This window comes from Tursiops truncatus, chromosome 20, assembly GCF_011762595.2.
Source record: "Tursiops truncatus isolate mTurTru1 chromosome 20, mTurTru1.mat.Y, whole genome shotgun sequence".
Lineage (NCBI taxonomy): Eukaryota > Metazoa > Chordata > Mammalia > Artiodactyla > Delphinidae > Tursiops > Tursiops truncatus.
This window is the reverse complement of record NC_047053.1, coordinates 36,993,927-37,007,512: the sequence shown is the minus strand read 5'-3', so window position 1 is coordinate 37,007,512 and position 13,586 is coordinate 36,993,927. Positions and strand designations below refer to the sequence as shown.

The following is a 13,586-nucleotide window of genomic DNA, read 5'->3' as shown; positions in this document are numbered from 1 at the left end:
TATTTCTAATTTTGCCATAGATGAATAAAAATTCCTTCACGCAAGGATGCTGACGTATGGAGACCATAGAGGTAGACTTCTTCATTTGTTCAGCAATCATTCAGCATGTATTTACTGAGCCAGGCCCTATGCTGAATGCTGGGGATATACCACTGAACACAAAGGAGAACATGGACTCAGCCTTTCATGGAGCATATAGACTAGTTGGGGGAGATCGTTATTCAACAAAGTCATCAAATATATATTGAAGAATTGAAATAAATAGTAAGAAGGAAAAATACTATGTAAGAGAGGTCAGGGTAGAATTTCCCTAAGGAAAAGATTTAAGCTGAGATCTGAAAAATCAGTACACGTGAAATACGTGATACGGGTAGGCAGGGTAGAGTATTCCAAGCATGTGTGAGGCCTACGGGTATTCAGGAGCATGGATGGTATCTGGTACCAAAACGTCAACCCTGCAGAGCAAGACAGAGCACAGTGCAAGATGAGGTTAAGAGGTAGGACAATGATCAGGGCCTCGTAGGCTGTGATATGGATTTTAACTTTGATTCTAAGAGTACAGAAACCATTGGAGGATTTTCAGGAGAGTGACATAGTAATGTTTACGTTTCTGAAAAATTATTTCTGGCCATTGTATGAAGAGTGAGTGGATGGAGGGGGGAGAAATAGAGGTCAAGAGACATGTTAGGAAGCTTCAGAAATAGTTTAGGCAAGAGATGGAGGTGACTAGGTCCAGAGCATTAGCAGAGGAGATGGAGGGAAGTGGATATATTTGAGAGACATTGAGAAGGCAGACTGAAGAGAAATGAACAGGAATCCCAGAGGGACACCTGGATGGATGCTAGTTTCATTTATCAACAGAGACAAATATGATAATGAAATCATATATTCAGAAACACATGGAATTTGGCTGAGAAGTGAAGGAGAGAGAAAAACTGGTAACTAGAGAAACTGGCAGGAGCAAGTGAAGGATTTAAGAGTGATAAGAGAAATTTATAAATGTATAGATTTATAGACCTCTTAACGTTGAAGTACCCCAGAGCTTAGCCCATGGTCTTTTTAATTTACCCTTGCTTCTTTGTGAACTCATCCACTATCATGTCTTTAAATATACTTATATGCTGACGACTGCCAAATTTATATCTCCCTCTTTCTGGAACTCCAGGCTAATATGTCCAACTTGCTATTTAAATCTCTTTTGGTTGTCTAACAGACATCTAACTCAACATATCCAAAACTGAACTCATACTCTTACCCCCAAACCTGTTCCTCCCATTGCTTTCCCCATCTCAGTTGATGGCAATGCCATCTTCCACTTGCTCAGAACTAAAGCCTTGGAAACATTTTCTTCTCTTTCTTTTGCACCCCACATTTTGTTGGCTCTACCTCCAAAACATATCCAGAATCTGATCACATCACATTACTTCTATTGCTACCTCTTTAGTCTAAACCACCATCATTTCTCTCCTGAGTTACTGCAAGAGCTTCCCAATAGATCGCCTTATTGTATCTTTGTGTTCCCTCCCACAGCCTAGTCTCAAATAGAGTGATCCTTCTGACACGTCAGATCATGTCCCTCCTCTGCTCATGGCTCATTGTTTTCCTATTTCAGTCTGTAAATGTCAAAGTTCATAGCAGTGTACAAAGCTCTAATGATCCAATTCCATTACTTCTGACCTTCTGTCCTACTACTCTTCCCTTCACTTACTCTGTCCAGTCACTCCTGGCTTCCTTGCTGGTCCTCACATTGTTCAGGCACAATCCCACCTTAGGGTCTTTCAATGGTTGATGACTCTATCTGGACTGCTCTTCCCTAGACAGTCATATTGCTAGCTCCCTCACCTTAAAAATCTTTGCACTAATGTCAACTTCTTCCATGAGGCCCACACTGATCATTCTATTTTGAAATGCAATCTGCCTCTCCTCCCACTTCCAGATCCCTCTTACTTTTTTCTACTTTTGTTTTCATAGTACTTATCACCATCTAACATACTATATACTGCAATTACTACGTCTATGGCTTAGTATCTAATACCCACCTTCACCACCACCCTGGCTGAATGTAAGCTCCACAGGGCATGAATGTTGATCTGTTTTGTTCTCTCATGTAGTCTAGCGTATGCCCAGAACAGGATCTGGCATAAAGTAGTCGTTTAATAAATATTTGAATGAATATATCGGCAGAAAGAAGTCCGAAGAATGGGAGAAGTTGAAGCAGTGAAAGGAGTAATGAATAAAGATATCTAAAATACAGATGGGTATGGGACCAAGCACACACATATGGAATTATCTGTAGCGCTATAATGGTACTTCTCAGTTATATCACAACCTAATGAAACCGTTTCGAACTCTTTCCCTCTAGCCCCCGACGCCGTGTGTTCTTTGGAGGCCCCTATACAGCACAGACCGTTTAATCATTTCTGAACCTCTAGCGTCCATCCAAGTCCCTGGCACATACTTATTGCTCAGAGAGGTTTTCCGATAAATTAAACCAATGTTTCTGTGTCCCAAACAACTGCTTTCGAGTTCGTATTCGGCGTACTGGGTACCACGTACACTCCTGCAGCCCTCAACCACTCCTCCGCCCACTTCACAGCAAGACTTCTACGCTATGTCCAGGATTTGTGACGTAATAAGACCGCGCCCTGGGGAAGAGAGGCGGATTGAACGAACACCGGGTCACGTGACCATGTTGGGCGGGGCGTTGGGGTTGAGATCTCTGTGGCCTTTATCCCTACTTCCTTTTTGTCACTTTCCGGCGTTCAAGATGTCGAAGCGAGGTAATTTTTGGCCTTGGGAGATCCTTCGCCATCTGTCGCGAGGTGGCTGCTGGCCTCGCCGGGAACGGCGGCCATGGACAGCTGGGACGCTTTGCTCTGCTCCGGGCCGGAGAGGGAGGGGAGGGACACCGCGAGAGCACCGGGAGAGCCCCCGAAAGTGACGGGAGGGCCTGGAGGGTTGAGTTCGCAGGATCCAGTCGTGATTCTTGGCTGAATCCCGCGGGTTCACTCCGCGCCTAGCGCTTCAGTAATGGGGTTGGAGTTAGACTGGCTTAATCCCCAGAGTGGGCGACTTGTGCGGTCTCTCGCCTTGTAGGAAGAACTACGTGGTGCAAAAGTTGGATCGAGAATTGAGTCGTCCAGGTCCCTTAATCTCAATGTAACGTGCTAAGAGTGAGGAATTGGCTATTTGCCTTGAGAACTGGGTGGCACATGGGGAGGGGATAAGGAGTCCTAGAGAGAGCGAAACTACGGTGTACAGCTCCCCGAAGCACATGCGAATGATTATATAGCTTAAGAATGTGAAGGGACCTCTCCTGATTCCCTTCTTACTTACAGGACGTGGTGGGTCCTCTGGTGCGAAATTCCGGATTTCCTTGGGTCTTCCGGTTGGAGCCGTGATCAACTGTGCTGACAACACAGGTGAGACCTTCGGCTGCACTCTGCCAAACTGCCCCTTTTAAAAGCACTCAGTGGGCCTTTTGCTAATGACCCACTGAGCCGTCAAGAAAGGGCAGAGTGAAAACACCGCTTTTGGGTGAAGCGGCAGCGTGTTGTGTTGTTTTGCTTCAATCGGTGGTGTGACAAGGTGTTCCACCTGGGGGAGGACTAACTTCTTGGGAGTGTGTGTGGAGGGGGAGGCCTTGGAGGTGTTGGAGAAATGCAGAACTGCCTAACAGGCTCTCAAGAAAAACGTTTTGTTGTTGTTTACTTCCTTGTATAGGAGCCAAAAATCTGTATATCATCTCTGTGAAGGGGATCAAGGGACGACTGAATAGACTTCCTGCTGCTGGTGTGGGTGACATGGTGATGGCCACAGTCAAGAAAGGCAAACCAGAGCTCAGAAAGAAGGGTCAGTAGAGAGACCAAATCCTCCTTTTGATCTGTGGACAGTTGAAGGACTTCTCCCTCTATTGGAAAATAGAACAGTAGTTTTACCATTCTCAGGGCCTCTTAAAGCTTGATTTTCTTTGAGAGGCAGTGTGAGTTAACCTGCAGTTGAAGTTCTATTCTTGCTGTCTTAAAGACCATTCTTTTATTTTTATTGGCATATAGTTGCTTTATTTACAATGTTGTGTTAGTTTTTACTGCACAGCAAAGTGAATCAGCTATACGTATACATATATCCCCTCTTTTTTGGATTTCCTTCCAATTTAGGTCACCGCAGAGCATTGAGTGGAGTTCCCTGTGCTGTACAGTTCATTAGTTATTCTCATTAGTTATCTATTTTTCACATAGTATTGATAGTGTATGTATGTCAATCCCCATCTCCCAATTCATCCACCACCACCACCCCACCCCCAGTTAAGTTCTTAGTTGGCTTCCATCGTAAGCTAGGGGCTTTTCATATTTACCCTGCCATTTCTCCCAGCAAGTTCAGCCAATAGTTAACAGACCACCTCACATATTTATACCGATAGAAACAAAAGCTCTGTCCTTCTGGGATTTACAGTCCATCCACGTAGTTCTTTCCCCAGCTCTCCTTTTAGTTCTTGGTTTTTTTGTTCCAACTTAAATCCCTTCCTTTGTGCCTCAGATTTTTGCTGTGCCCCCTACTAGGGTTGTCTCTTCTATGAGAGCAGGTCTTTAATTAATTGCTGACTCCTTGGCTACAAATGAACATGGTGGTTCCAGGTGAGATCACAGCCTTAAGACTTAAGTCACCTCAGGCAAGTTTCCTTTTCAGGAACTACTAATTTGAAAAGGAATAATTATACATAGATGAGATTAACTCAGGGTTGTGACTTGTCAAAAGTTTGGCATGGTTGCTTCTAAATGTCTTCTGGTAGAAAGTAAAACAGGGAGCTGCTCATTGCTTAATCGTGGACAACCCCCGAAAGTTTTCCTACTAGATGTATGGGTTAGAGGGGGGGCCTCAGACACTTCTGACTTGACTGACTTTAGAGCTTCTGATACTCAGTGTACTTGAGTTTCCAGCTCCTGAACTTTTCTCCTGTGCCTGCTTAGTCTGTCCCTGGCCTGGGATGTTTTGCTTTTCCTGAGAAGTCCTCTTAACGCACAGTACACGTGTGACAGGTCTCAGCCGTGTATCACAGTTACTCTTTGAAGGTCTGTATCCTACTCTATCCCCAGGTGTTTAGCCTTTTGGTCAGAAATCGTACTTTGTTGACCTCTAATATTCACCTGGCTTGGTAGGCAAGGAATAAGCATTGTGCGTAAGCATTGATAAATCAATGTGTTGATTGGGATCAGCATGCAACTAGACAGGCTTTCCTCTTAGAACACTTGCTGGGTCTGGTGTGTGGCCTGGGGAGCTGTCAGGGAAGGGCAGAACAATTGTCCATCACTATGGGTGAGGTGGCAGCAGGGTGTGCTGTCTCTCTCAGTCAGTTGTGGGACAGACCAGAGGACACTCATGGTTTTAAAAATAGTTCTGACTTGCCAACTCTTAATTTTTTCTTTGGTCCTTGTTTCTTCTAAATGAATACAGTTGACCCTTGAACAACGAGCAACGTGAGTTTGGACTGCATGCATCCATTTACAGATTTTTTTTTCCCCCCACAATATATTACTGTACTACGCTATCCGAGATTGGTTGAATCGGTGGATGCAGAGGGTCAACTATAAGTTACACATGGATCTTAGACTGCACAGGGCTGGCGCCCCTAACCCTTCATTTTTCAAGGATCAGCTACATCTCCTGGCCTTAGACTTAATTATAACATAGAGAAATGTGGCAAGGAGCAGGACTGCAGGACTGGAAATCCAGAGTCCTGTATTTGTGTGGCCTTATTTGCTGGATGCATTTGTGAGAATTTAACTAAGTAGATGAGAGTCCAATGGAGGAGGGTCTCAGCCAATATTATCTGTCTCTCAGTGTGTTTCCCATTGTTAAAAAACTCAGAGACCATCTATGTACATAGATAGTACTTGCTTCAAGGATAGCCAGGATCTCTGTCCTTAGAAGATCCTGCATTTCTAGTGTCTGATATTAAATATGGAAATGTAACTATTATCCCTACTTTAGAAGAGGAAAACTTGAACTCCAGAAGATTAAGTAACTTGTTCAAGGTCTCCAGGTTACTGTCAGTCAGGATTTGAATCCATGTTTTCTTTTAAGTGCAGTAGATGCTTTGAATGTCTGGAAAAATGTTCACTTTAGGAGCAGGTAGCGTTTTTTGTTTGTTTGGTTTTTAAAATTTATTTTATTTTTACTTATTTATTTTTGGCTGTGTTGGGTCTTTGTCGCTGCGCGCAGGCTTTCTCTAGTTGCGGCGAGCGGGGGTGGGGGGGACTGCTCTTCGTTGCGGCGTGCGGGCTTCTCATTGTGATGGCTTACCTTGTTGCGGAGCACGGGCTCTGGAGCGCATGGGCTCAGTAGTTGTGGCGCACGGGCTTAGTTGCTCCACGGCATGTGGGATCTTCCCGGACCAGAACCCATGTCGCCTGCATTGGCAGGCGGATTCTTAACCACTGTACCACCAGGGAAGCCCTGGAGCAGGCAGGATTTAAAAGTTACTTATGACCCTGGAAAACATTTCCTCAAAAAGTTAAACCTAGAGTTAATTAAATAAGAAATAGAAGTTGAATTTCAGTTACCCAGCTCTTAGACCTCCAGGGGATGATCGTTTTTAATATTTTATGTCCTACTTTCCAATGTAAATGAGACCATTACCTTCCCATAACCCATTTTTGCTTCACAAATGATTGTCTTGCATATTAAAAAATTACAGAAGTACATAATCATTTAAAATGGTTCTGTTCTGTGCATGTGTCCTGAGATATTTAGGTTAATTCCAGGTTTTGCTCTTAAAACAACATGTGCCCTGCAGTTAGGCATAAAGTACTAATTTTTAGGTTAAGGTTTGTTCTTGGAAGTTTTGATATAAATTGGGATGGAATATTGCATAATGAGTTAATAGCTTGGCCTCTCCACTCATTCAGTGTGAGGAGGGTCCCATTCCCAATTCTATGGCATTAGGATCTTTTAAAAATTTATTTGGCTGTGCCCAGTCTTAATTGTGGCACATGGGATCTCTTATTTGCGGCATGCAGGATCTAGGTCCCTGACCAGGGATCGAACCCAGTCCCCCTGCATTGGGAGCAAAGAGTCTTAACCACTGGACCACCAGGGAAGTTCTGACATTAGGATCTTAAATAGTACCCACCTCTTGGGTGAAGTGAGGAAAAGTATAGAAAGTGCTTAGCAAGTTTCCTGCTGGTGTGTTGCTAATCATCCTCCCAAAGTACAGATTCACACCTGCAAGGAAATGCAGGCAGTTTGGACTTGAAATGAGTAAGGTCTTTCCTTAAGGGGTGATTGGTGTTTGCACTGTCTTTCACACTTGATTTTAGGAAATGAAAAGCTAATGAGTATACATTCTGTCCAAATGGGAAATGTTGGAGAGCTAGCCAAGGTGTAAGTTGCTTTCTCGTGGTGGCACTGGAACTTGGCAGGTTAAATGACAGCTGCTTTTTTTCCCCCCCTCAGTACATCCAGCGGTGGTAATTCGACAACGAAAGTCATACCGGAGAAAAGATGGTGTGTTTCTTTATTTTGAAGATAACGCAGGGGTCATAGTAAACAATAAAGGCGAGATGAAAGGTAATAAAGAATGCACATCATTGTTAGGCTTTTGAGATTGGATGATTTAACTTGAGTACAAGGAAAGGGCCCTCTGAGCTTATGTGTCACATCATTCTTTTATGCAGGTTCTGCCATCACAGGACCAGTTGCAAAGGAATGTGCAGACTTGTGGCCCAGGATTGCATCCAATGCTGGCAGCATTGCATGATTCTTCGGTGTATTTGTAAAAGAAAACAATGATAATAAAAATTATTTGCTCCATGTCACTCTTCTTGACACCACCTAACCCTTACCCCCTCTGTAAAATAAAACTACCCAGTGCAGACTTTCTGTGGGCATGTGTAAAAAAAGATAAACAGTCTTTGCACTTCTGTCAGCGTGCAGACTTTGGGGACTTTGCAATTTCTGCTGTAAAAACTTGAGTTTTTTAGTTCTTAAAATAAATTTCAGGTGGTAGATACCGCTTGGGGACAGGTTATCCCAGGTGACTGCCTTACAGTTAGAAAGGTATTTGAGATAAGGTAGCGTATGGTCAGATCCTGAACACTCATGGAGTTCAAGGAGTGATGTGAGTAGGAACCAGGTATACGCGTATTTCTCACCTGCCTTCCTCAAATGTGAGGTGAGAGTTGGGCCTGTCATTTTTTTTCCCCTCGTCCTCTCATGTTCTTTCCAGGTTGTCTTCACGTTTTAATAGAATGGGCTCAAATTATAGACTTCCTATAATTTCAAATTTGATTGCTAGGAGCTCGCCTGTCATAGTGTAGAAAAATTACATATGCTGAGTATTGAGATGCTGGGATTGGTGATTATTACGTGTAGGTATAATGCAACCTTTTTCTAATTAATACATGTGCCTTTGTATTATATATAATGTTTATGTTACTAGTATTATAATAACATAAAAGAATTCCTGGATTTATTGCTTCATCTGTAAAATGATAATAGCACCTCAGAGTTGGTGTGAGGAGCAGAATAATTTGTATAAGCCACTTTGATATGTAAAGCATCCATGAGTTTATTCAAGGGGGAAATTTGGGAAGTAAAAAATACAAAGGAAGGAAAAATCACTTGTAACAACAATAGGGAAGATCACTGTTCATGTTTTGCTGTATCCTATCATACATACATAATATTAGAGGGAAGTATGGTACTTACTGTTTTATTGATAAGTATACAACTTTTACTGTTGGTTTTTTAAATTTTAACGGGAGGAGGAATAGCTGATGAAAAGAATTGGGTGGGGAGGGGAGAAGTGCTTTAAGTGGGTTTACTGGAAATCAGGAGATCTGAATTCTGGTTCTGGATCTGCCACTAAATGGATTTAGGGAATATTCCAACATTCTGAGCTTCAACTTCCAGTTCTGTACAACGAGAGTTGGACGTAGATGCTCTCTGAGCTCTTTCTGATCCTTTGTGGGTACAAGCTTTTCAAGGGAACTGGGTTTGGGAAATGTATATAATAAAGTGGGAGCAGAGAACCTTGCTCTTAAAAGGAAAACAGGGAGCTGGGCCCGACTGCGTTAACACTGCGCACATTCAGTAACCCACCTTCTCTTCAATCTCTTGATTCCTCTTGCATGGTTCCCTCCTAGACATCCCTCACCTCTGGACCATTTAAGCAACTTCCCCCGTAGCCCCGAGAGCCTACCTCGTAGGATGGGGACAGTACGGTTTGTGTCACAGGGGTCTTTGACATAACGTAACAATGCGCAGGGGAGCCCCCACCTAGGACCCTCCGCTCCCTCTAGAAAAGTCCTCGGAGGCTGCGGTGGTTAGGATGGGGCATTTTTGCGCGTGTCCCCTGTGGCTGGAGAAGCGCTTCATCTTGGATGGAGTGGCCGTGAGCACCATGGCCCGCACCTATGAGCACTTGAGGCCTAAGCTCTGGTCGGCGATTCCACCCTACAACGCGCAGCAGGACTACCACGCCCACCGGTACTTCCGGAGCCGCGTGGTTCCGCCCATCTTGCGGAAAACCGATCAGGTACAGGAGCGCCGTGGAGGACCCCACCGTTTGTGCCCGCAGAGCTTGGCCCTCGTGGCGGGGCCGACTTCCCAGATCCGGGCGTCTCATGGCAGCGCCCTCACCACCAGGGAGGCTCCCCGACTCGCACCCTCTCAGTTTTCTTAATGAAACCCGGGAACTGGCGGAGGCGGGAGACAGGTGTTGAGCGCGAGCTCACTGAGCTCACAGAACCACCTTCCACGCCTGAACTTGAGAATGATTTCATTTTGGGTTTCTGCAAGCCTCTGCCAAACAAATGGGTTTCGTTGTCGTTTTTGGCATCACGGATCCACCCTTTGGGTGACCTCCCGCCGCAAATTCTCAAAAAGCCCGACAATCGGTAAAAAGACAAAGAACTGCCTAGGTGAGGCGCCCTCGGTCCGGTGACGTCATAGTTCAAGAGGGCTCGCTCGCTGCGACCTTCTGTGAGCTGACTGGAAGGAAACCTCCCGAAGTTCTGCAGCCCTCGCTTCTCCCCAGGCCTTTTCCCTCGTGGATGTTGCCCCTCCCCCGCAGAGTACTTCCCCTGGATCAAAGATTCTGAGGCTATTATAGGCTCAGCTCCAATGTTTTTCAACACTTTTGCTTCCAATATTTGTGTCTATAATACATGTCAGTGACTTAGGGAGAGGAGGACTTAATGCGGGTTATTCTATGAACAAATCTTGGGAGTTTTTGTGGTCCCGGGTGTTCGTGTGTGCACATGTGTGTTCAGTACATGCATATGGACACACACATCTGTGTGTGCCATGTTTGTGTGTGTTTGCTGTCTACTCGTGATTTTTATAGCAGAAGGAGCCAGAATCTGGGGGAAAACTCGAGAGTTTAAAAGCTTGAAAAATAATATGGTGTACACACTTTTGAATTTTTCTATGTTCCATTTTGTAAGTATTCTTTAATCGTCACAGACACCATTTGTGGTAGGTATTATTTTCATTTAAATGAAGATCATGTTTACTGAAACTTTAATATGCCAGGCCCTTTATTTGAAGGCCCTTTATATCTCACTTAAATTTCAAAGCAACCCACCATTTTACTGATGAGGAAATTGAGGTCCAAAAAAGCTGTGTCATTGTCCTAAGGTCACACAGCTTGTTAGGGGTAGAGCTGGAATTAGAACCAGTCTCTCTGGTGTTAGACATTGAGCCCTTAACTGCCAAGCTACACTGCCCCTCCCTGAAAGGCAATAAGTCACTAAGTATATTTAATCTGTCTGGCCCTGTTACCCCTGGCTGTGACCTCTCCCTCCCTCCAGCAAGCCCAGAGGCAGGGGTTGGACTGTGCATCTCTCTGCATCATGACTGATATAGTCTGCATTTTCTCCCTCATTCTCAGGATCATGGCGGTACAGGAAGGGATGGCTGGATAGTGGATTATTTCCATATCTTCGGGCAAGGACAGAGATACCTCAACAGGAGAAACTGGTCAGGGGCAGGCAAGTGCGACACCTCCCTTTCCAGTCTCACCATGGTCCCACCTAGGAAGAGTGGTGTGCATTCCATAGAGAGAGAAACTGGGCCATAAAGAGACCTGGTTGGGGGAAGAGACCCAGGGTCTGACTGCATCCTCTAGCTCTTCTTCTCATACATGAGCAGATGGTGTCACAGTGCTCCCTATTAGTTATGGAACATCCGCTGTATGTCAGGTGCTTTTTACCCTCAGAGTATCCCCAGGTTACAGCCAGGGAAATTGAGGTTTAGGGAGTTAAAATGATTTGCTAAGAAGGGCTGAGCTGCGGTTGGAATTCTCCTCTTTCCAACGAAAGCCTGTGTTCTTCTCACTGCTCCCAGAGCAGGCTGTGTCCTGCTCACTCTCTAGGCCCCATTTAGCAGCAACAGGAAAAGGGAGAGTTGAGACCTGTTTTTCTGGCAGGGTGAACCCTCCTCCCACCCCAACTCCACCACCCTTTGGCCACATTCTAGTCACATGTCCCCTGGCACCATTGGCCAAATTGAGCTCATCCATTTTCTCCAGCTGGGTCAGATGCAAGGGGGAAATTTTCTCTGTTCTCCTGGCAGCAAAGCAAGTTCAGCCAAGCCCAGAAGTTTCTGGCCCTTCCTGTCCCAGCATGTACCATTCACGCTCCCCTGCATGCTAGTCCTAGGATGAGGCTTGGTTTCTAGGATGCCATCTGCCTCCTCCACCTCACCAACCCTTGGCTTTTCAGGATTGAGGGTTCAGCTGGGACATGGGAGCACAGTGACTACACCTGGATTGGCCTCCTATACCAGCCCAATGGGAGTGGGGAAAGCAAGAGGGGGCTGAATACAGGCTCAGGCCTCTCTCTCTGTCCCGCAAGGGCATTCCCTCCAGCAGGTGACCGGACATGACAACTATAATGCCAATCTGAATGCGACCCAGGGGTTCAATGGTCGGTTTGGCTATCGCCGGAACACCCCAGCCCTCCGCCAGCGCCCATCTGTCTTTGGAGAGGTCACCCAATTCCCTCTCTTCTAACAGCAGCTCTTCTCTTCACACTCCTCGACCTGAACTTCTGAGATGTGTATATGAACTCTCAGTGTTATTTGATATTAAAACTTTTGTGTGTGTGTCTCCAAGTGTGCCGTTTCTTCTTTGAGGCTGGTGGAGGGGGCAAGCTAGTTTCTCCGTCCTCGGCTTCCCTACCCTATGGAGGAGGTGAGAGGAGAAAGGGCATCTCAGGCTGTGCCTTAAACTCCATGCAAACGGAGTGCCAGGCTTGAAAGGAGAGGCCTCAGGTCTCCCCTGCCGCTGCGATAAGGAGGAACGACACTACTTAAGCCCACATCCAAGCTCTTCCCCAGGCATCGGGACGGCCCAGGTCAGAAGCTGGCTACCGTTTCCATCAAGAACGGAGCAGGCAGTGTGGCCACAGGGATTGGCGTTGGTTGCCCTGAGAAGGAGTTCCTGATTTTCCTGAGTCATCCCATCCGAAAGAACTGACATCTTCCTTCTCCTTCCCACCCTCAACTCATCAAGAGGCAGGGGACGACCAGAGTGTATCTGGGGCCGAGGATTCTGACACAGTAATACCGTGTATACGGACGCTTTCTCTACTAATGCTATGTCAGCTTCCTTTTCAGCTAGTTTCCAGCATGTCATTTTTCAAGTGCCCCACCCGGTTTATTGGTGGCCAAGAGGAAAACCAGAGCAGATGATGGATAGAAAAGGAGGTGGAGCTTTAGAATACAAAGCTTGCCGGAATTCCAGAGTGGGTGGAACCTGTTCGTATTGAATCACCGTAAGTGGACAAGAAAGAGAGTCCCAGGAGGCCATGGGGTTATAGCTCAGAGATAGAGCATTTGACTGCAAATCAAGAGGTCTCTGGTTCAATCCTGGTTGCCCCCTTCCTCCTTTATCCTTTTACTTCCATTAAGTGGAAGTGAGTAAATATTTCTTCACTCCCAGCCCCAGGGTCACTAGAGGAGGAAACAAGAATTCTCAATGGATTCTTGTTCAGAATTACTAGTTACTCTGACATTCTAAATGACCACTGAGAACAGATCCCTGGAGGACTCCGTTGGGCTTCAATTAAGACAAAGTCCATGAGGAAATTCTTAGTCTGAGATTAGATCTGAGCGCGGTGAACACAATTTAGCAATATGATGTATGACAGAGTAAAGATAAAGACATTTGTACAACATGTATTGTTGAGAACTTAGTACACACAAGGCTGCAGTGAATTAAAAGATGAAAGAGGGCAGCTGTCCTCAGGGAGCTTTCAGTCTAGTGGAAGTTGACACGTTCACACACAGCCATCAGAGGAAGAGCACTCTGTAGCTCAAGAAAGAGATACCTTTTAAAAAGACCTATTCAGGGACTCTCACCTTTTAAAAAGGCCTATTCAGGGACTCTCCTGGTGGTTCAGTGGTTAAGGCTCAGTGCTTCCAATGCAGGGAGTGTGTGTTCAATCTCTCGTCGGGGGAACTAAGACCCCACAGGTGCTGTGTGGCTAAGAAACTTTAAAAAAGACCTACCCACTTTTTCTAGATATAATTTAGAGATCCAGCTCAGTCTTGTCCCTGGAAGTGTCCACTGCTTGTGCCAAGAA

General features: G+C 45.4%; 2 protein-coding genes and 1 non-coding gene across 3 annotated transcripts; all 3 read left to right on the top strand.

The window, feature by feature from the left end:
- The first annotated feature begins 2,742 nt into the window (after window positions 1-2,742).
- RPL23 (ribosomal protein L23) lies at window positions 2,743-7,809 on the top strand. Its single transcript, XM_004318344.3, has 5 exons — window positions 2,743-2,780; window positions 3,339-3,422; window positions 3,724-3,852; window positions 7,453-7,566; window positions 7,674-7,809. The coding sequence occupies exons 1-5, from the start codon at window positions 2,768-2,770 to the stop codon at window positions 7,754-7,756; spliced, it is 423 nt and encodes a 140-aa protein (XP_004318392.2). The 5' UTR covers window positions 2,743-2,767; the 3' UTR covers window positions 7,757-7,809.
- Window positions 3,454-3,589, top strand: LOC117309860 (small nucleolar RNA SNORA21). Its single transcript, XR_004524150.1, has one exon. It is a non-coding gene; the product is annotated as a small nucleolar RNA SNORA21 (small nucleolar RNA).
- Window positions 7,810-7,953: 144 nt separating the features above from the next.
- SPMAP1 (sperm microtubule associated protein 1) lies at window positions 7,954-12,109 on the top strand. Its single transcript, XM_004318343.4, has 3 exons — window positions 7,954-9,535; window positions 10,892-10,991; window positions 11,856-12,109. The coding sequence occupies exons 1-3, from the start codon at window positions 9,329-9,331 to the stop codon at window positions 12,011-12,013; spliced, it is 465 nt and encodes a 154-aa protein (XP_004318391.1). The 5' UTR covers window positions 7,954-9,328; the 3' UTR covers window positions 12,014-12,109.
- The last annotated feature ends 1,477 nt before the right edge of the window (window positions 12,110-13,586 follow it).

What these genes read in the sequence shown, in the direction of transcription:
- RPL23 (XM_004318344.3), top strand. An exon ending in ACCAGAGCTCAGAAAGAAGG is followed by an intron (nt 3,853 to 7,452) that starts GTCAGTAGAGAG and finishes TCCCCCCCTCAG; the next exon opens with TACATCCAGCGGTGGTAATT. An exon ending in CAATAAAGGCGAGATGAAAG is followed by an intron (nt 7,567 to 7,673) that starts GTAATAAAGAAT and finishes TCTTTTATGCAG; the next exon opens with GTTCTGCCATCACAGGACCA.
- SPMAP1 (XM_004318343.4), top strand. Translation starts at nt 9,329, where the DNA reads ATGGGGCATTTTTGCGCGTGTCCCCTGTGGCTGGAGAAGCGCTTCATC. An exon ending in TCTTGCGGAAAACCGATCAG is followed by an intron (nt 9,536 to 10,891) that starts GTACAGGAGCGC and finishes CCTCATTCTCAG; the next exon opens with GATCATGGCGGTACAGGAAG. An exon ending in GAGAAACTGGTCAGGGGCAG is followed by an intron (nt 10,992 to 11,855) that starts GCAAGTGCGACA and finishes CTGTCCCGCAAG; the next exon opens with GGCATTCCCTCCAGCAGGTG.